The sequence below is a fragment of the Cynocephalus volans genome, chromosome 9, assembly GCF_027409185.1.
Source record: "Cynocephalus volans isolate mCynVol1 chromosome 9, mCynVol1.pri, whole genome shotgun sequence".
Lineage (NCBI taxonomy): Eukaryota > Metazoa > Chordata > Mammalia > Dermoptera > Cynocephalidae > Cynocephalus > Cynocephalus volans.
In genome coordinates this window covers 123,213,299-123,235,042 of record NC_084468.1, presented here as the reverse complement: position 1 = coordinate 123,235,042, position 21,744 = coordinate 123,213,299, and the positions used below count along the sequence as shown (strand labels likewise).

Below are 21,744 nucleotides of genomic sequence, written 5' to 3'. Positions count from 1 at the left end.
ACTACCCTCTTCTAGAAGCAAGGAAATAGCTGTGGTCCTGACTGCCTTTCTTCTGTGCTTTAATTTTACTTGAGGTCACTCATTAGCTATAATTGTGAAAAGTTCAAAGGAGTCCTTGGGTGAATTCAGTTACTTTCTTGTAGGAGCTTTAACAGCTTGGTAGGAGCTTGGCAGATTGATGGAAGGTTTTCCTGAGGAATCAATTCAGAGGAGTCTGGTTCTAGCTAATTGGCCTCCCCAAACTTCTGTTTTCTCATTTGTAAAACTGAGATAATTATACCTACTTTTCAGGGTTATTGTGATGGAATGAGAAAAACTGTAAGGACCATGTAGAGTGAGGGTGCTTGGTAGGTGCTCAGGAGAAAGGATGGATTATTACTGTTATTATTATCTTTTATCATTATTTTTGTTTCTATGATTAGTTGACAACAATGGCTGGGAGAGTGTCTTAATCAGTTTGGGCTGCTATAAAAATTTCGTGGACTGGAAGGCCTAAGGAACAAACATTTTTTTCTCACAGTTCAGGAGGTTGGGAAGTCCAAGATCCTGGCACTGGCACATTTGATGTCTGATGAGGGCCTGTTTCCTGGTTTGCAGATGGCTTCTCGTTGTATCTTCACATGATATAGAGGAGAGAGAGAAAGCAAGCTCTCTGATGAAATTTATAAGGGCACTAGTCCCTTTCAAGAGGGCTCTGCCTTTATGATGTAATCAGCTCCCAAAGGCCCCATGTTTTAATACCATCACATTGAGGGTTAGGATTTCAACACATGAATTTTGAGAGGACACAAACATTCAGCCCATAGCAGATGGTTTTCTTAGGGTTTGTTTTAGAGAACAAAACTAAATTAATTGCTCTTCTAATATTTTACTGTTATTTTGAGCCTATATAATAATCAGATTCTGTAGACCTATAGATCTTCTATTAAAAGGCAAAAGAAAAACTTTAAAGATAGCACAATATGTTATGTGGAAGCATTATAGTGCTCCGTTTAACTTGTTTATCACACCTAGGAAGAGATTGAAGTTTCTGGTTGGAAATAGCTCTAATGGGTGGGTTGGGTCTTATTCTTCTCTACTTAGTTTGTAGTATTTTCAGAGATAATATATAATGTCAAATAAAATAATTCCTAAAACAATATTTTAATACCAAGAGTCACAGTTTATAATTTGGTTAGAGATGAAAATTTAAAGTAGAATTTTGATCCCTTTTTAAATATCCCTCTTGGTTCTTATATTGCTGTAGCTGACAAAAGGAAGGGAACACATTCTTCATTTCTTTGTAAGTTAAATTTCCTAATTTAATTTATTACTGGAAATTTAACTCTAAGTACAAGAGCTTTGATAAAACAGGTAAAAATGGTCTGTGTCATGTGCAGAGAAAGAAATTTAATTAAAATTGATGTTTTAATTTTCTCACATTTTCCAGTTGTTTGATTCAGACGCTGGTGCCAGAAAAATTGAAAAATTGAAAGGCCATTTTTGTAATTTCTTAACATATTAAAGAATCTGCCAAGATGTTGAAAGGAATTTTAAGAAAATACAATTTCAGAACATTGTGTATAATATGATCTCATTTTTGGTTAAAACAACAGAAACAGAAGGTGGGAAACTGCATGACACATAAATGAAAAAAGCCTTCAATACTATATGCCAAATTGAGTAAGAGTCTAGGAATTTCTACTTTCTACATCTCTGTAGTGCTTGACTTGATTTTTATTTGTTTGTTTTAACTTAAAAAAAGCATTTATTCCATCTTTCACCCATTCAAATGGATCACTCATAAATTATTGCCGAGAGGAATCTTTTTTGCTTGTTTTTATATAAAGTAGATTTAAAGCAGTTTTGTAAATTTCTTTAACTGTCTATTCCATTTGTCTCATAATTGGTCCCTTGATGATGGTGTGTGTTTTTTAAAAAAGATGACCAGTAAGGGGATCTTAACCCTTGACTTGGTGTTGGCAGCAGCGTGCTCTCCCGAGTGAGCTAACCAGCCATCCCTATATAGGGATCCGAACCCATGGCCTTGGTGTTATCAGCACCACACTCTTCCAGGTGAGCCACAGGCTGGTCCTGATGATGGTGTTTTAAACCCAGTTTCCGGCCAAGCCCGTGGCGCACTCGGGAGAATGCGGCGCTGGGAGCGCGGTGACGCTCCCGCCCCGGGTTCGGATCCTATGTAGGAATGGCCGGTGCACTCACTGGCTGAGTGCCGGTCAGGAAAAAGACAAAAAAATAAAAATAAAATAAATAAACCCAGTTTCTCAGTAGAAAGCTGGCCATCATATTAGGAATGTGCAGGCTTAAAAATAATTATTAAGTTATTTATTTAAATTATTAAATTATTATTTAATTATTAAATTATTTATTTAAGCAATCACTATGTGCCAGACCATATTCTAAGCACTTGAGAGATATTAACACATTTAATCCTTATAACAACCCTATTAGTAGCTCCAGTTTACAGATGAAGAAATGAAGTACAGAACGTTTCAGAAACTTTCTCAACTTGCAGACTGGATGCACATCCAATTCATTTAAAGAATACTCCCTGCACTTCAATAACGTTGTTACGTTCCCTCTGTGTCTTCTCAAAGTACAATTATCCAAGTTCCCATTTCCATTCTTTCACTTAGGAAATACCAATTGAAGAGATGCTATGTTTGTACGTTAGGAGAGGGACACATGGATGCATATCTCCTAGTTTGTTCCTGTAAAGGGCTTCAATCTAGTTAGAGAAATAGGACACATGAATTTCACATCAGTAAAGACACAGAACGTTCTGTAATAGTAATGACTAGGCTGCAGTAACTAACGTGGACTGTGGGGCTGCTGAGGGCAGGACAGACATATCGGGAAAGGAGGGCTCCATGTGGAACATGAGCAGGATCCATAGGGACTGTGATGAACAGACTTGCTCCAAAACACAATCCTCAATCCAATTTCTGCAAGAAAGATTAAAAAGCTACTTTCTATGTACCCACTTTTCAAATATATGACCAGACGTTAACATTTTAGTGACTACAAAGTAATGTCATTTTTTTCATATTTTCTTTCTTTTTTGAATAGAAAAATGCCAGAGATTTGAGAATATTCATTATTATCCTAAGGTTATTTTTGTTTTGAATAAAAAAGAAAAAAGCTGTGATCCACAACTTTTTTTCCTGAATGTGTCCTCAAGGATTTAAAGTTTGCTCACGTATGTTTTAAGGGAAGAAGGAAGGAAAAACATAGTATGGAAGCTGAGATGTATAAAGGCCAGCGAGTAAAGTAACATGAGCAGAGGGTTCTAGAGCAAAATCAGCAAACTTTTTCTGTAGAGCATGAGATAGTACAATTGAGGCTTTGTGAGCCACATGTGGTCTCCATTGCAACTATTCAACACTGCTGTTGTAGTATGAAAGCAGCCATAGAAGAGAGAAAGGAATGTGCATGGCTGTGTTCCAATAAAACTTTATTTACAAAAAGATGCAGCAGGCCATGGTTTGCCAGCCTCCTTTGAAAGAAAAAGTTAGAAAGGTAGTAACTTGAAGGCCAGTTTAAGAAGCTTATATTTTATTTCCTCAGTGACAGAGGATTTCAAAAACATCATTTTTATTGCCCTGGAGAACCCAGTTCATGTGTACAACATGACCTTTTGTTATCAGATTCCTTCCAAGTTACCATAAAAAACTGCCTGGAGAGCTAAGCTGTTTCCTCAGCAAATACTGAAAAAATAATACAGTAAGATTTGCTCTCCAATGGCTTAAGAATTTGCATTTGTGCACCGTAAGTCAGTTGGGCTAAGAGGGAAATAGCAGTTTGTTCTTAGTATTGTGATAAAGGGATCTGAGAAGGGGCTCCATTGGTAAGGGGGGATAGGACAAGCCACTGGATACGGTCAGGGGGAAATATGTGCAAGTCCATATTATTATTATTATTATTATTTTGACCAGTAAGGGGATTGCAACCCTTAGCAGGGTGTGGTCTGCACCACCCTCAGCCAGTGAGCGCACCAGCCATCCCTATATAGGATCCGAATTCGCAGCCTCAGTGCTACCAGCGCTGCACTCTCCTGAGTGAGCCACTGGGCCGGCCCAGTCCATATTATTTTTTAACTGATTTGCAAGACCTGTGCCTCATAGATTTGATCATAAACCTGAGAAGTATTGGCAGACTAGTCTGTCAGGGAATTATTCTACCCAAACATACACATGAACATTTTGAATGCTGCTGAGTATCCAAAGTCAATAGGGTTGCCAGGATTAGCAAATTAAAATCCAGGATGCCCAGTTAAATTGGAATTTCAGATAAACAACACAGTATTTAATATAATTATGTCCCATTCAATATTTAGGACATACTTATACTAAAAAATTATTTGTTGTTTATCTGAAATTCAAACTTACCTGGGCATCCTGCATTTTATCTGGCAATCCTAAAAATGAAGATAAATGATTAAATAGTTTTTTGAACTATATATTGCATCATTATGTCAGTTGATTAGTTATCCTTCACCAAGGTCATTTTTTCTTTTAACTGTGGGAGTCTAATGACAGTTAAATCTCATTAATTCTGACCTCACTGATTTAGAATTTTGATTATTTATGCAACAGCTATGCTAAAGTGCATTTTATTCTCTTCATGATTTAGTAAGCCTGTTTGTCATTGATAGTACAAACAAAACTGAAAGAGAACTATTTATCTCCTTGGGAGACTACAAATAGTGTAATTGCAATGTAATCAGAAGCAATCGTTATCTAGGCTGTGCTTTTTATTTAATAATTATAGATCATTCTCAGTCATGCACTAAAATAAGACAAGACTTTACCAAAGTCAGGTGTAGCCACCTCAGTCCCCATGGCCCCGTCTGCAATCTCGCCGCACCCTGCTCCCCTGCCCCGTACACAGTGTGTGCTTGCCAGTCTCACCTGTTCAATTGTGTTTTGTTCGTCTTGCTCTGTAGAGCCTCACACAAAGCCTGCTACCTAGAAGCCACACTGTAACTATTTACTAGTTGAGTTATCAATCAGTGCTATCTGCATATATCAAGCTGTCTTTGTTTCTAAATTTCTTACATTTAAAAACTTTTAAATAAGTTGAGCTGGTCTTCCATTTATTCCAAATTTCAGTATGTAAAGGGAATTTGGGGGCAAAGTTAGTTTCATTGTATAATGGCCTTTGAGAGGCTAACACTGAAAACTGTTTCTGAATTTCCAAATGTGTTTTATGAGGTGTATTAGTCAATTTTCTGTTGCTTATAACAAAATATCTGAAACTGGGTAATTTATAAGAAACAAAATCTATTTCTTAGTAAAATTTGTTTCTATTAGTGAACTAGGCTGAGAAGTCTGAGGTCCAGGAGGTGCATCTGGTGAAGCCCTTCTTCTTGGTGGGAACTCACATCAGAGACCTGAGGTGGTGTGGGGTATCACATAGTGAGGGCTGAGGAAGAGCAGGTTAGCATGTTTCTTCCTCTCCTTGTAAAGCCACAAGTGCCACTCCCATGATAAATCACTTATCCATTAACCCATTAATATATTAATTAGTCCATTCATAAGGGCATAACCTTCATGATCCAATCACCTTCTAAAGGCCCCACCTTTCAACATTGCCAGATTGGGGATCCAGCTTCTACATGAGCTTTGGAGGGGACAAACCTGCAGACCGTCATGAGGAGAGAGATAGAGAGATGAGAGAGATAGTGAGCCTTCTTGCAGTCTAGGACCTTTATCAGGCTACTAATGACATTAAGCAGGCTTGAGCCTGCTGTTTTCCTTATTTGCCCCCACTGGCCATGTATTTGTGTATGTATACACATAAACACACATATGCATACCTGTACTTAAATAAATCCCCATAGATCTTCCAAAAAGATGGAAGGAGATTCTTTAGACTGGATATCACTTGTGGCAGTCACCCATAAATAATACATTATTGACTTGAACAAAATACGAGGGGTCTTCAAAAGTCCATGGAAAGATTCATGTTACCTTTTAATTCCATGTATTCACTAACTCTTTGAAGTACACTCATATGTAGACATTTTACACATTTGTGTTATTAGAGATCACTATATACATGCCATCATCTGGTGAGAACTACCAGTGAATTTGGGACCACTGTTGAGGGAAATTAGACATGAGTGGTTTATATGTGGAAGGGTAACACCAGGATCTCTATTGCCCAGTATTGGTCAGCATCTAGCCTTAGACACATATTGAGGTGAGACTTGTTTCCATTTTCCACCTGTGGCTCTTTTCTTCTCTATTTCCTCCAGCAAAGAAAAAGGATGAGTAGGAATCAGGAGATTAAGGATCAGATCTCTCTGTCTCTTCCTCATTTTACCCATATCTCTGAAGTGTTTTTCCTAGCAATCTATGAGAATCCAGTAGGTTGCATTGAATGTCAAGGTTGAGACAGAGCTGGGCATGCAGTTCCTTGGATGTGACTTTTTCTTTTAAGAGAGTTGAGTCATCGTCTGATTCTTCATTTTTGTTCTCCCGTCTCTCACAGCACCCTGGAGGGGTATTACGTGGACGATGCCCTGCAAGGCCAGGGGGTTTACACTTATGAGGATGGGGGAGTTCTCCAGGGCACGTATGTAGATGGAGAGCTGAATGGTCCAGCCCAGGAATATGACACAGATGGAAGACTGATCTTCAAGGGACAGTATAAAGATAACATTCGTCATGGAGTGTGCTGGATATATTACCCAGTAAGCCTTACGACTGTTCATTTTGCTGGAAAGTAACATGTTTTAAGACAATACTTTGACTCTTGACAGTAAAGAGTAAAATGTCTTCTCTATGTTAGAACTTGTGAAGCTGTGAAACCAGAGAGACACAACAGCTGAAGCCAAGAGTCGATGAGACATACCCTCTCACCATTTTTCACTCTTGACTTTGATTGTTGGTCTTTGGATCTACTGTTAATTACTTTTCAGCATTGTTTGGGGAAGAATGATTAATCATAATTAAAACAAATTGGGACAAATTGGCTTTATTGTACCACTAAGGAAGGCAAAAATATATTGCTCCTAGTTCTTTTGGCATATAGAAAGAGGTTGTGGAATATTTTATTGTTGCTATTAATTTTATTCTCTGTTTCTCATATGTAAGAACTAATTAAGCAATTTCTAATCTTTATAAAGTTACTCCACTATTGTTGCTTGATTTTACAATTCCCCTAACTATTTTTTAAGGTGCTTTATGGTTTATATTGCTTAAGTTAAGGTGATTAAAATTAACTTGGCTTTGAATATTTGATAGCATTTATGACATTTCAGGAGTTTATTAGAGCAAAAAGACATGGCAAAACCCATGGTTGGGAATTAATGCTGTAATTTTTGTTTGCATTTCAAATATCCCATCTGTTGTTAGTGAATTTCCAGAAAATGATTCAGAAAATAGACTTTAGAAAATATTTTATTTAATATTTTATTTTACCCAGAACTTAAGTCAAAATACATTTTCTTACTCTGAAACTTATCTTGTTATTAAAAAGTATTAATAAAAACAAATTTCTTATTATATGAATAATAAGAAAAGTAGCCCCAGCTAAATCTACTTACACATTATTGTTCTTAAAAAATGAGTTATACTCTAAGAACAGAGCATAAGAAAAGAACATTGGAAAACATTTTCTAAGAATTTCTAAAGCACTTAACTCTTGGTAGCATCTGTAATAGATCAAAAGTTGCAGCACTTACTGCTCAGGAGAAGGCAAGCAGAAGGAATGGAAGTGATGGAGGTACTCACCAGTTTGGGAACACTGAAACTTTGCTTCATGAGTAGCCAGGGTGAGCACTTTGCTGCCCATTGCTGGTGAGCTGCTGATATGACAGTGGCTCTTGAAAGTTAAACTCACAACCTGAAAATGGAACTCCCTACATGGGGATGACTACAGGAAGGAGGCAAATTGTGGATTACCAGATTCTCCCTTTACCTATCAATTTACTTGTGTGACTATGACCAGTTAAAGTCCCTAGATCAGAACAAAAATGCACTAAGAATGGAGAATGGATTTGCCTCTCTCTCTTTGAAACCTAAAAATGCAGCTACATTTTAGCCATTAGCCTTAATTATTATCTTATCAAACACCAAGAGAAGACTCGGCCTTAGGAAAGAAGCACTGGGGAGTTACAAGTTTTCGAAATTCACTTGATTGATAACACTTGCTTTATGTATGGTATCTGTTGTCAGTTGAGGGAGCTTATCACACCCTCTGCTCTCAATTCCGAATCAATTTAAGAAATAGACATAGGTGTCAGGGATCAAGATGTGGGTTTTATTATGGCAATGTTAGATTGGAGATGTGGTGTGGATCCAAAGCTAAAATGGGCTTTTCTACTTCTTCCCCTCTGAACTGGACAGAGGGACCAGCTTCAGACAGAGCAGCTCGTCCCCAGCACCCTTGGGGGAATGGGCCTGCCTGGGGGAGCTTCCCATGTAGAGAGCAGGAATGGAGAGGAGATAGGTGCAGCCCGAATGCACTGCCGGTTCCCAGGACCCAGAGGAGGGTGCGCAGAAATGAGGCTGGACACATGGGAGCAGCAGCTTTCATCCTGTTCACCCCCACCCGCTAGAGAAACGAGTGTCAGTGGGTATCAGACCCTACCTTCTCACCAAGCAAATGAATGATTCCTCCACCATGGGGAGGAACCAGTGCGTGGGGGAGAGAAAGCAGCAGCTTTTTCCCCAACGCTCACTAATACAGCAGACAAGGAAACTTTTGTGACATGGGGGCCAAAGCAGGAACAAGGGGAGGAAAAAAAATGAAGATTCTCCCTACAGTATTCATAAGCTCACTCTAAGGACAGTTGATTTCAAAAATTTACCTTGGAACCATGATATAAAGTTTTTAATTAAAAATTTATAACTAATTCTGGAAATAAAAGAAGAGTTTCTGCGTTATCATTCTAGGCAGATAAATTCACTTCCTCCAAAACCAGAAGTTTAAAGCCTTTAAGGAAAAAGGTGTGAGACCCTAAAAAGACAGACTTCTGTTTTAAATAAATAGTATTGCTGACGGCTTATATTAGTTACAGTGTATAAGAAGCACAAATGCGCTAATACGCTTCAGCTCAGTAATCGGCACTGAAAGCCTGAAGGCAGATCTTGCAGAAAGTATCATCCCCGTTTATGCTGGGTTATTAAGAATTAATTCCAGGAGGAGAAAGAGTAATAATACATCCCTAAGTGCACTTTCTATCCATGAAAAATGCTTCCAAGTATTTTACTCTCTATGGAAGTTCTGTGATTCGTTTTTAAATTTATGACCTTTTCCTCCAAAGAGCAATTAGACTACAGCAAGCTGGAGAAATCAGGTACCTGATGTTACTTATTCCTGCTGTCTCTCAATAAGCAGCATTTGGGATCACTCAAAAGTCATCCTTTATGACTGACTTTGAGTAGCTGTTCCTAGATCCTTGAGTTGGAGAAATTAACCAAGCTTTTAGAAGATGTCATGGCGTTATTGTTGTTATATCAAACCCACAGAAGTCTTACGTTTTTAAAGTTATACCATAAGGACCTATTGGATGGAAAAAAAAGGAAACATCTCTGGCACCCTGGATTAAATTTTTCATTACTTTTTGGTATCCTGGTTCAATTCACAAGGTTTTTATGGGTCATCTGCTATATCTCTAGCACTTACCAGGGTACAGAATTATATGATAACCTCTGCCCTAAAGTACCAAATGACTCTAGGAATGAAGTAAACGAAAGAGTTAAACATGAAGCACAGTTGGCTTCTCTCCTGGAAGGAGGCAAGAGGGAGCAGTAAATAAAGAGTGGGAAGAAAGAGGAGATACAGAATGGAGGAGGATTTAGTTGATCTTTTTTCACTTTTCCTTCTAACTCGAAAAAGTGATTCTCAGAAAGGCAGCATCCAGAAGTCTTTTTGTTTATCTCTTAGAAAACGCAAATAATTCTATCTTTACTTGTGTGCACTAGATTAATTCTTAGGTACATTTGAACTGAAGATTTTCTTAATAGACTAGAAATCCAAAATTTACCATTGAGAAGTGAGATCATATGAATAGTGGGTGAGACTGTCTCACTACAGATCCTTATGACATTTGATATTGGCCAAAAGTAACAGTTACATTTCCCTTAAATGTGTGTAACTAATGTTATAAAAAATAACATATTTGCTTCTCAGATAACAAACCAAGATAGAGTATCAATATTTTGGCCAGGATTACAAAGTGTAATTCAGTCTCCCATGTCTAAGTCAGGCGGACATACCCCATGAGTAACTCTCTAGCAGGACATTTGTATGGAGCTGGATGAGGAGATACGCATCTTGTTTTTCTCACTCAAGTGAAAAGCTCTGGGTTCTTAAACTCTTATTATCTGTATTGGTGCTATTAACAATGGGAGTGCAGGAGAGAAATTTCTTGAACTAGTGTCCTACAGATAAATACTATATATAATATTTTCTGGTTTTTGGTTTCTCCCATCAGGATGGAGGCAGCCTTGTAGGAGAAGTAAATGAAGATGGGGAGATGACTGGAGAGAAGATAGCCTATGTGTACCCCGACAAGAGGACTGCACTTTATGGAAAATTCATTGATGGAGAGATGATAGAAGGAAAACTAGCCACGCTTATGTCCACTGAAGATGGGAGGCCTCACTTTGAACTGATGGCTGGAAGTATGTTGAATCTTCTTCTGATGCATTGCTCTAATTCCAGTACATGTTGTTAGGGCTCATTTGAGAAGTTTCTTTTCTTCTCCACGTAGTTCACTTTAATGGTGTATTAGGTTTTGCTCTATAACAGACACCTCAGCACCCTAGTGGTTTACAACAGCAAGCACAGGTCTGTAGTCCAGCTGGTCTAGGCTGACTTGGCTGGGCCAGGCTGGACTGATGGCTTCGGGTCAGCTTTGAATCTGCTCTGTATGTCTTAATTCTGGGGCCCAGTCTGAAGGGACATTGGCGACTATTGGCAAGATTTTCTCACAGTGGATCATAGGAGTGACAGAGCATAAGCAGACACCTTGGAACTGACACAATGTCACTTTCACCCACTTTTCATTGGTCAAAGCAAGTCACGTGGCCAAACCAAACATCAACGGGACAGGGAAATTACATGATGCACGTTAGTGGGAGATACTGAAAAGGCACATGACAAAGGGCATAGATGTATAGTTCTGATGCAGGGAAGGAGTAAAGAAATGACAGCGGTAATTCAGTCAATTCCAAATAGTTATGTCTCCAAAAAACTGAACTATGATTTAATGACATTAAAGAACCAAATCAGGTAGATCCCCAAATTGGTACAAACTGTAAAGTTGATGAGCTCTGACTAGAAAAGATAAATACACATTGGCATCCTCTGCTCCTTCAGAGCCCACACTTAATATATGAGGGAACCCAGTGGAATCCATATTAGAAAAAAAAATCTTATTTTCTTTTAAAAATGCAACATGCCACAGTAAAACATTTTTTTTTTCTGAGTGTAAAATTACTTATTATATAAAACCAGGAAAATATACAAAGAAAAATCAAGATTTTGTATTTTGAGTGGCACAGCATAGGAAAGCTGCTTGGATTGGTCTGACTCCTTGAAAGCAATATATGCACGTATTTGCAATCCAGGTTAGGTTATAAGGAGAAAAAAGCAGAAAAGGTAGTAATTGTAGGCATTCATAGGCCTAAATAATATTTAGCTCTCTGGGATCTGAAGGAGAATCTCAAAGGAAGATTTTCCAAAAATGGGAAACCTAGCATTTACATTTAGGTCCAATTTGGGTTGCTTTAAATGTCCCAGTTTTTGGTTTTTTTGAGTTAAAAATTGAGGCAGTTCAAATGCAATGTGGGATTCTGGATTGGATCCTGGAATAGAAAAAGGACATAAGTGGAAAAACTGGTGAAATCTGAATAAAGTCTGGAGGTTAGTTCATAGTAATGTGTCTATGTTGGTTTCTTAATTTTGACAAATGTACCATAAGATGTAAAAAATTAACTTTAGAAGAAACAGTGAGGGAATAGCCCGTGGCTCACTCGGGAGAGTGTGGTGCTGATAACACCATGGCCACGGGTTTGGATCCCATATAGGAATGGCTGGTTAGCTCACTTGGGTGAGCGTGGTGCTGACAACACCAAGTCAAGGGTGAAGATCCCCTTACCAGTCATCTTTTTAAAAAAAAAAAAAGAAGAAGAAGAAGAAGAAACAGTGAGAATTCTCCATACTGTCTTTGCAACTTTTCTATATGTGTAAAATTATCCTAAAATGAAAAGGTTATTAAAACCAAAAGGAAGGAGTAATCTTTGAACTACAAATTCTACTATCTGTGCTCTTGACCTATGTTCTGAGAAGAGACAGTGTTATAATGTTCAGAAATGAGGAGACTCAGGGAAGGGGAGAATCCCGATTGGTGATGTAAATTTTAAAACTTCAGAAGCGACAACATTTTTAGTGATAAGTGCCCAAACTGAAGAGTCACCTAATTTGAATCTCAGCTCTAACATTTACTATATTATCATCTTGGGCAAGTTATTTATCCCTTCAGGACCTGTTTCTTCATTATCAGATATGGATATTAGCAGCTACCATAAAACATCATAATGAAATTTATTGTTGTTATTACATTCTTCTTGGTATAAATAAGAAACAGATTTTGAGTGATAATTCTCAAGGGAATGATTATTTTTCTTATAACTTCTGGTTGCAAATAACAAACACCCTCTTTAAAATAACTTAAAGCAAAAAAGAAAGGAGAGGCTTTATTGGCAAGATTCTGGCAGGCCTCAGGTACTTAAGGAAATGTTGAAAGTTTGGACCTCAGAAGGGTCAGAAACCATGGCTGCTGTGGGTAACTCCAGGGAACCTACACACAGATCTGTTCTCTAGTGTCCTGCCACTTCTGTGTCTGTCCTGCACTCCTTCCTTCAGTTATAGTTATTGAACCACTGACTAGCCAGTAATTGGGGGCTACAGGGTCATGTGACTGTCAGGTCCAATGGTTGGGGGCGGGGGGAAACGTAGTGCGTAAAGCACTCCCCAGCCTGCCACCTTGCTGGCTTCTTCTCCCACCAGCCCTTTGTCATTGTGCTTTTGTAACCACAGACTGCTTCTAGTTCTCCACCTAGTACATGGTGATTTTCTCATCTGTGACTCCGGCCAGAATTTCTTCTCACCTCTTCACCCCTCCACACAGAAACTCCTTTCCCTGACTAATTCCTACTCTGTCTTTAAGGCTTGGCTCACCTCTTATAATTGTTTGTTGAGCAAATGAATGAATTGCAGTATAGAGGAAGGGAGGAGGAGTAAAGGATGTGTTCTGATTGCCCGGAGCATGTCTAAGGGAGTAGAAGAAGGGACAGCATGCATTGGAAAAGGAGGTAGACACTCCTTGAAATCAGGAACAGATGTTATTCCTATTTATATCTGCGTGGTCCCTAAAATAGTGCTTTGCATGTAGTGGGCACTCAGTACATTTGTGATGAGTTTTAGTCTAAAGAAGGAGATGGAAGTTCATAGGAGAATTTCCACACAACAGAACATGCGAGTACATTCCACATATGTTTGGGGTTTTTTTTTAAGTGTTTTTCTTTTTTGGACTAAGTTCCTTTCACGGATTATGTGGTGGTCCAGCACTGGTTTGCTTTCAGATCCATTTCTCGTCCTTTCTGTGCCCTGCTTTTATTGCAGGGGGTTTCTGCTCCTTGCAGACTGCATTTCCCAGGCTCCTGTGCATATGACTTTGTCTGGGTTTGGCCAAAGAGAGGCCACTGGCAGAGGACAAAGACGGGGGAAGGAACATGTTTAAGTTCTGTCTGTGTCAAGCAGCGTCTCCAGCAGTGGCCCTGTTACCTCCTGATTCCGTTTCCCACAGGAAGGCTCACCAAATCTCCAGCTACCCCAGCTCTAGCACTCTGGGAACCCCACCTTCCCCTTTGTCTCTCCAGCTTAGGGTGGCAACTTCCTCCTCTGGCCAATTTCTGGGCTCTTCACAGCTCCCTGTTTGGTTTCTCAGCTCCTCCATCTCCTGTATAATCAATTCTCTGAATTAAATTCTCTGTCTTTGAAATACTCAAATGATCTGTTTCCAGGTTAGGTACTGACTGATTTGGATTTTTTTATCTTTTAGTTTGAGGTATTCATTTGGGTTTTGGTCGTACAAAAAAAAAAGAAAACAGAAAGAGGACCTGGTAACTACTGATAACCACTGAGGAATTACCTAATGGGATTATTAGTGATGCCTTAGTCCCCCAAATAATTTACTTTGCAGGAGTAAGCCTTCCAGTCCCAAGACGTGTTTCTTTACTTATTAGCCCTCAAAGCATCATACGTCTTCACTGTGCTCTGCGAGGATTCTTTTAGGCTAATCCTTTGCAGAGAGCTCTCGATAATTCTAGGAAAGTTACATGCCTTAGTTGCTGGAATAAATTACTAATTGACTTCAGAACCACCTTAATAGAAATAAGACGACTTTGTCAATGCTTTATCAAAAGCAGCGCTGTTAATTCTGATAAGGCTGAATGTTATTCTCCATGAAGGGGACAACTGCCAGGGTTGTTGTTGCATTCTACAGACTGTATCTGGTATGAAGAAAATTTTAAACCATTATCCAATTTGATCTGACCAGAGAGTTCTCAAAATTTTATGACAAAGAATTTTCTTGATTAAAAATTTTAAGTACACAAGCATCTTTTAAATCATTTAAATAAAGAAAATTTAAGAGAAAATAGGGATTTTTAAGAGATATGTCTGATAGAGTTTCAGTCAAGATGGCAGAATAGATGGTCCCCAGTGTCACTCTCTCACACAAATCAACCAATTTACAACTATAAAAATATAACAACAGCCAAGTTGGGGCCACTGGAGCCCAGGGGAAGAGGAGGAGAGACCTACAGAGTTCATGAAGGGGGAGAAGCCACAATGAGAGAAAGAAAAAACTGCTATCAGCATTTCATGCCACAGCCACTTTAAGGCTGGAGCTGCTGAGCACATGGAGCAGGAGCCAGCAGAAGCCAAGGCTATGCCCTTCAGATGGAGTTGCTTGGAGGCGGCAGGGGAGAAGAGGGCTTGGTGGCCCCCAGGACAGGACAACCACTAATAAGGTTCCTGTGGACCCACATAGGAGAAAGGAGCCAGAACAGCTGAAAAAGGGGAGCCATTCAGAGGCTGGTGAGTCATTGCAAGGGACTGGCACAGGGCCCGTCCCATGAGAACTGTTTGGAGCACGGGAGGTGGGGGAGATGGGCCCACCGGGAGAACACTGGGACACAGCAAGGACAGCCAATCCAGCCCCCAATCAGCACAGGACCACTTAGAGGAGACTGATTGGGAATGCAGAATTGCATGGAGTGCAGTTTGATGAAAAGACTCAGGCACAGATCATAGTTTCTACACAACCCAGGTGCACCTGGTCTCTGGAGAGCTGGAAGTACCTATAAAGTCAACCATTAAACCCTGAGTTGCACAAAAAGTCTTCCCTAGGGAAACAGCAGCAAAGCAGCAATTTAGCTCAACCACACAGCTCAAGTACTGGTTTCCACAGGAAGTTCCCTCATTTTAGAAGTAAGCAAAGGACAAAACATTAGTTTCAGCCCAGGCATACCACCAGCACCTCGGGGCCCTGCCTGGGGGCTCAAGGTATGGAGCCGGGGACCAGACCCCCCCCTCCCACAACCAGGCACACTGCCAGCACCAAGGAGCATGCCAAAAACATCACCTCCATATGGGTGGCGCACCACAGCCACCACAGTAACCACAGCTGCTGCAAAAGTGGCTAGACATCAGAATCACCACACAGATGGTCCACCAGCCAATGGAATGCATTGACGTAAGGAGAGTCACCAGCAGAGACCAAAGAAGAGGATGTCTCTCTCCACAAAGCCCATTCCAGAGTGACAGAAGAAGCATCTGCTCTACAATAATATTGGGGGAACTGAACACACCTCTCAGCATTGGACAGATCATCTAGGAAACAAATCAACAGAATAACCATTACTCTTTAAGAAGGAGAGAAGAAATCTAGGGTTATCAGTGGTGGGAGGGGAAGGGAGAGGGGGATGGGGAGAGATTAGACAAGGGGCATAGAGAATAAGTACAATTCGTAACAATATACATACTAGTAATATTGATTTGATCAACAGATGTCAACACTGAATCCCCAAAATATGTATAATCAATTATGATTCAATAAAAAAAAAAAAGAGGGATGTCTGATGGCTATTCATTAAGACCTGAAAATAAAATTGAGGAGTAAATCTAAAAACTGTTGATTTAAATTGCAGGATTCCATTCTAGTTGGTGTAACTTGAATAACATTTTTAGTTATTTAACTCTTCCTTGTCCCATGGATAGAGAGAAATGTTTTAAATGCTCTTCCTTAGCTCTGTACCTGTACTGATACTTTCATTTGCCTTTTAGGTTCAGTATACCACTTTGATAAGTCAACGTCATCTTGCATTTCTACTAATGCTCTTCTTCCAGATCCATATGAATTGGAGAGGTAATTTTTTTTTTCTGGTTTTACTTGCATTATTTATGTGAGGTTAAATAACCCTAGGGGTGGGAACTAATGTGCCTCTATGGCTCTCTGCTCAGGCTAGGTTCCTGCTTAGACCAAGCTCCTCATTAAAGTGTCCTTTTCCGTGGCACATCTTCCAAATAAATATTTATATATTCTGAAGAATATTTTTATTCTCATCTGTCCCTGTGACAGAGCTTCTCCACCCATAAAGCATAGAACAGCCCATGTGTCAGTCCTAGAGTGAAATCTCTGGGTGGACAGAGCAGTTGGGCCAGGCAGCCAGCTATGCCCTGCCCAAGTGTCCCCTTTCTTAGTTCTCTGGTGCCACAGTTTGTGCTGTGGCTACAAATACCTAGAGGTAGGGGAGCATTTCACACACTTTAAAGCGGGGCCTACACACACACAGAACATCTGCTTTTCTTCTTAGCCCAGCTAAGGGGGTCTGGAACACAAGACAATTTCTCTATTCACTAAGGGAGGGCAGGAGGGAAAGAAAGTATAGAAGCACAAAAACATTCCAGCTTCTAAATGACACGTTTCTGATTTTATAAGCTCACTCCCAGCATGTCAAGTCCTGTTGCATCTCATATTCATCTGTGATGGCTAAACCCTAGCCCTCGGTTCTTGGTACGGCTTTCTCTGGTATCCTGCCTGGGATGCCTCTCATTTCCTAGCAGCTGGTCTGTCTATGAGTAAGGGTACCATCCAAAGTGGGTTTTCTCTTTGCCTTGGTCTTTGTAAGCATGGCTTGCCTCCATTCAGTTTCTGTTCCCATCTGGGAAATGGGCCTCTTCCCCATTTTAACTGATGGGGCTGGTCGGTTGGCCTTAATGAATGGCCTCTTTTTTGACATAAGGCTCTGGCCCAGGTAGAAAGGGAAAGGTTCATCTCTTTGTTAGTCCCCAAACACAACGGTACTGTAACTGTATGTATCAGTCCTCTCCATCATCGTGATTGCGATGATGCTGCATAACAACGCCCTCAGTGGTTTACAGAAGCAAACGTTTTATATTACACTCATGGTTCTGTAGGTTGGCTGAGATTCAGCCACTTTTGAGTGGGCTCAACTAGGCCCACCTGGACGAGGCTGGACTCCAGGTTTCAAGTGGGGTTCAGGTCTGTTTCACATGTCTTTATTCCAAGACTGGGGCTAAAGGAACAACAGCCCCCTCGGGCATATTCTTCTGTGAAAATGATGAAAACTCTGGAGGAGGCTGCAGAAACTGGCCATACCTCTTCACACATGAGACCTAGCAAGCAGTCACTTTGGGCAAAGCAGATCATATGGCCAACTGCTAAGCCAGGGGGACAGGCATATATACTCTACCCTCTCTGAGGGAGGCCCCACAGGGCCACGTGGCAAAGTGGTAGGAAGTGTAATTCTATCACAGGGAAGGAATAAAGAGTTGGAAGCAATAATTCAGTCTTTCAATACATGAAATAAGCATAAGATCCATATAACAAAAGTTACAGATGACCAGTTCCTACAGGGTCATTTCATCAGGGTCCAATGAACTGAAATAGTTGTTGATGGAACATATTCTCTCTCATTAAATCCAGTTCCATAATAGTGAGTGCTGTTTTCTCTTTTACAAACCAGTGGTTGGCAAACTTTTTTTGTAGAGGGCTGTGTAGTAAATATTTTCGACTTTGCAGCCTATACAATCCATGTTGCAATTACAGAACTCTGCCTCTATAATGCTAAAGCAATCATAGACAATACTAGACAAATAGGTATGGCTGTTTTCCAAAAACCTTTACTTACAAAAATGAGCAGCAGCCAGATTTGACCTTGGGGCCATAGTTAGCTAACCCCTGCTATAAACCCTTTTGTTAGGAAGTGTTTATTGGTTATATCTCATTAACTGCCACTCTTTTATGTAAAAGTTGCATCTTGGGGCTTAGCTAAAACAGTCTTTCTCTCCTGTCTGACATTGACAAACTTGGGTATAGCTTTAATTAACTTTGGAAAATGTTTTACTTGTACAGTAAGACAGTAAAAATTGTCATTAACTAAAAACATAAAATTCTATCCTAAAAGCCTTATGTCAAGCACCGAGTAGCTTTATGAATATATAATAATAATAACCACCTTATTAGAGAGCAAATTTTGAACACCACTCTTAAAAGAGATAAAGCTGCCATTTATTTATTTTCCAATGCTGAAATATTGTGGTTTAACTTTCTCTTCATCCCTCCTTTCTTTTTTGGATTTTCATGAAGTAACATTTTGGATTCAGTAGCCATAATGATTTTTTGGTGATTGATATAAGGAATGATATATTAAACTTAAAAAGTTATTATTCAACTCTTTTTTCTGTGTAGGGTTTATGTTGCTGAATCTCTCATTTCCAGTGCTGGAGAAGGACTGTTTTCAAAGGTAGCAGTGGGACCTAATACTGTAATGTCTTTTTATAATGGAGTCCGAATTACACACCAAGAGGTGAGCGGGGTAGAAGTGGAAAATCCACCTGATGGGTTAAAGGGCTTTGTTTCAAACAAAGTCCCTTTACTTACTTTAGTATTCACTAGAAATATAAAGGAACAAACATGTTGACTTTTCTGTAAAATTGATTGGATATTTTTCTCCTTTTTATTTTGAGCCTTAATATGATCTTTTAAAATTCCGCAGCTATTTTATAGAAAATGGGATGACGCCATCAATGAGACAGTAATTGCTATGTATTGGACTGTACCCAATGCCTGAAAGATTGAGACCAAATTGGACTCTGTCAATAATTACTTATGACCTTGGGCAGGGTGATTTATATGAAGGCCCCCTACTTCTATTTCTGCAAAAGCCAGACAATAGCCTACATCTCTTCAGGTAGGGTTCTATTGCCCCCAAAATTAAAAACAGAAAGTTAAGGAGTAGAATCACCTCTTACCTGTATGACACAATCTTTGATATATTTCAGAGACTTCATATATGTTGTTTTTTTAAAATTTCTGTCCCTTCATTTCTTTTTTTGTTTATTTTCTCTTGGCAGCTGGTGGATCTGAACTCTTGATCCCTTGGTGTTATAACACTGCGCCCAAACCAACTGAGCTAACTGGCCAGGCCCCTACTTCATGGGGCAAACGTTTGATGCTTTTAGCACAGCCAGTGATCTCCATCCTTATCTCCCTTTTTATTAAGTGTGTGGGACTCACGCTTATGGTTCATATCCCACATTCATCTTCACATTTTCATTTATTCCTGTGGAACAATAAGTGGGAAATGCCATGAAACAGTCAAGTTATTACACATTGAAAGCAGTTGCACAGGTATAAGATGGCGATGCTCTAATGCTGAGCTGTGATGGCAGACAGTGTCCCCATGCAATAGCCAGACCTCTCCATCTACAATCCAGAAAGTCCAAGAAATTCAGCATATGAAAGGTGACTTTGGGATTCTTGACATGTTAATTATTTATTTGAACCTTTTATAGGTAAAGAAACTGAAGCCTAGAGAGGTTACACCTTGCCCAAGGTCAAAAATACAGAAATGGCAGAGTTCAAGTAGGGTTTCAAATAGGGCTCTGTGCTGAAAATCACTATGATGTATTGTATAAATGAATAAGATACCCTCCTTGCCCTCATAAAATTTAGATCCTACTGGAGAGATAAGAAGAATACACAACTAATGGCAACATAAGGTAGATGGTACCAAGTGCCATATATCAGTATCACATGACAGTCTGGAGTATTAAGATCCATGAGGATTTTTTTTCCCTTTTGATCACTGCTGTATCCCTTGTACTTGAACAGTGTCTGGTACATGGTAGACACTCAGTGAATATCTGTTGAGTGAATATCAAATACATATAAAAGCACAATTGTAATGTACAGACAGGAGAGACGGTATACTTTGAGAGTCAACAGTTCTGTATGAAAAGGTGATCCTGTTTGCTCCAGAAGGCTGTTCCGCCGGCATCACCAGATCCTGGAGGGCGTTGGTCAGGAGTGGCTTGGAGAGGGGAAGCCTGATGGTCGTGCTGTAGACAGTGAGTCCTGGTATAGATAGGAAAGCACACTGGTCCTTGGTGACTGTCTGCGGGTGACATTGCTGGCCCGCCTGAGCGCAGGTGTGGGACTTCCCTGGAGTGTATTCTTGTATTCCTCACGTTTCTGGTTCCATTTGACATTCTTGCTTTGTTTTACTTTTGCCTCATCTTCATCTACTTTTAATTCAAGTTATCTGGTTATATTTTTGGAGCGTCTTTATAAGGGACTTTAAATCCTTTTTTTTCCATATAATGTGAGGAAAAGTCAGTAAATCGTAAGTTGAGCTGCCCGGTGCTGCCCACATATGTCGTTTGCTCCATCAGCATGCTGAGAGATGCCTTGGGTTTTTTCACTTTCTTAACACTCAGACCATGAAGTTTAAGGATAGATGAGTTAATATCTCTGATGTCCTTTGAGCTTTTGGGAGAAACGGGCTCTCTAATGGTCACTTTCCTGTTTTCTGCAGGTTGACAACAGGGATTGGGCCCTTAATGGGAACACTCTCTCCCTCGATGAAGAAACGGTCATTGATGTGCCTGCACCCTATAACCACGTGTCCAAGTACTGTGCCTCCTTGGGACACAAGGCAAATCACTCCTTCACTCCAAACTGCATCTATGATATGTAAGTAGGGCTCCTAGTTGCTGGAGTGGATCTATGCCTTAGGGCCCTGAGCCTGAGGAGGTCATGTAAAAGGTGTCATCCTGCTCAGAGAAAGTCCACTCCATCAGAATAACCAAGGGTCCTTGCCTCAGGATTATAACTTGAAACTCAAAACCTAAGCAGCCCCACTCTCTGGCCTTGGCAAGCTAAGAAATGGAAAAGTGCTTCGAAGAGCAGAAAAGTTGTGGCAATAGTATAGTGGTTGCTGTTTTGTTGCTGCTTTTTTGTCCTTCAGTTTTCTCATTCTAGAAAATTAAAGATTGTGTTATTTGAAATAATAGTAAAAATTGAAATTACTCTGCACAAGAGAAGATTAGGAACCCTTTTGTGATGTGAAAGGGCGGAGGAAAACTAAGTCCTAAGCCCAGGCATGAGGTCTCAGTGCTGGAAGAGACTTGTCAAATCAGAAAGTCCCTATTATTTGATAGTAAAAAGGAATGAAGTACTGACATAGGCTACCACATGGATGAGAATTGAAAAAATTATGCTAAATGAAAGAATCCAGTCCCAGAAGACCACATTTTTCCATTTATGTGAAATGTCCAAAATAGGAAATCTATAGAGACAGAAAGCAGATTAGTGGTTACCTAGGGCTGGGGAGGGGGCTGAGGAGTGTCTACTAA

At 39.9% G+C, this 21,744-nt stretch overlaps 1 protein-coding gene across 2 annotated transcripts in view; it reads left to right on the top strand.

Moving 5' to 3' along the window:
• Window positions 1-21,744, top strand: part of SETD7 (SET domain containing 7, histone lysine methyltransferase) — a 44,595-nt gene that overhangs the window by 13,713 nt on the left and 9,138 nt on the right. For both annotated transcript variants that reach the window (XM_063108810.1, XM_063108811.1), the window contains exons 4-8: window positions 6,496-6,697; window positions 10,448-10,637; window positions 16,369-16,450; window positions 18,797-18,914; window positions 20,925-21,082. In XM_063108810.1, the coding sequence (XP_062964880.1) occupies window positions 6,496-6,697; window positions 10,448-10,637; window positions 16,369-16,450; window positions 18,797-18,914; window positions 20,925-21,082 (750 nt within the window). The remainder of the gene's footprint in view (window positions 1-6,495; window positions 6,698-10,447; window positions 10,638-16,368; window positions 16,451-18,796; window positions 18,915-20,924; window positions 21,083-21,744) is intronic.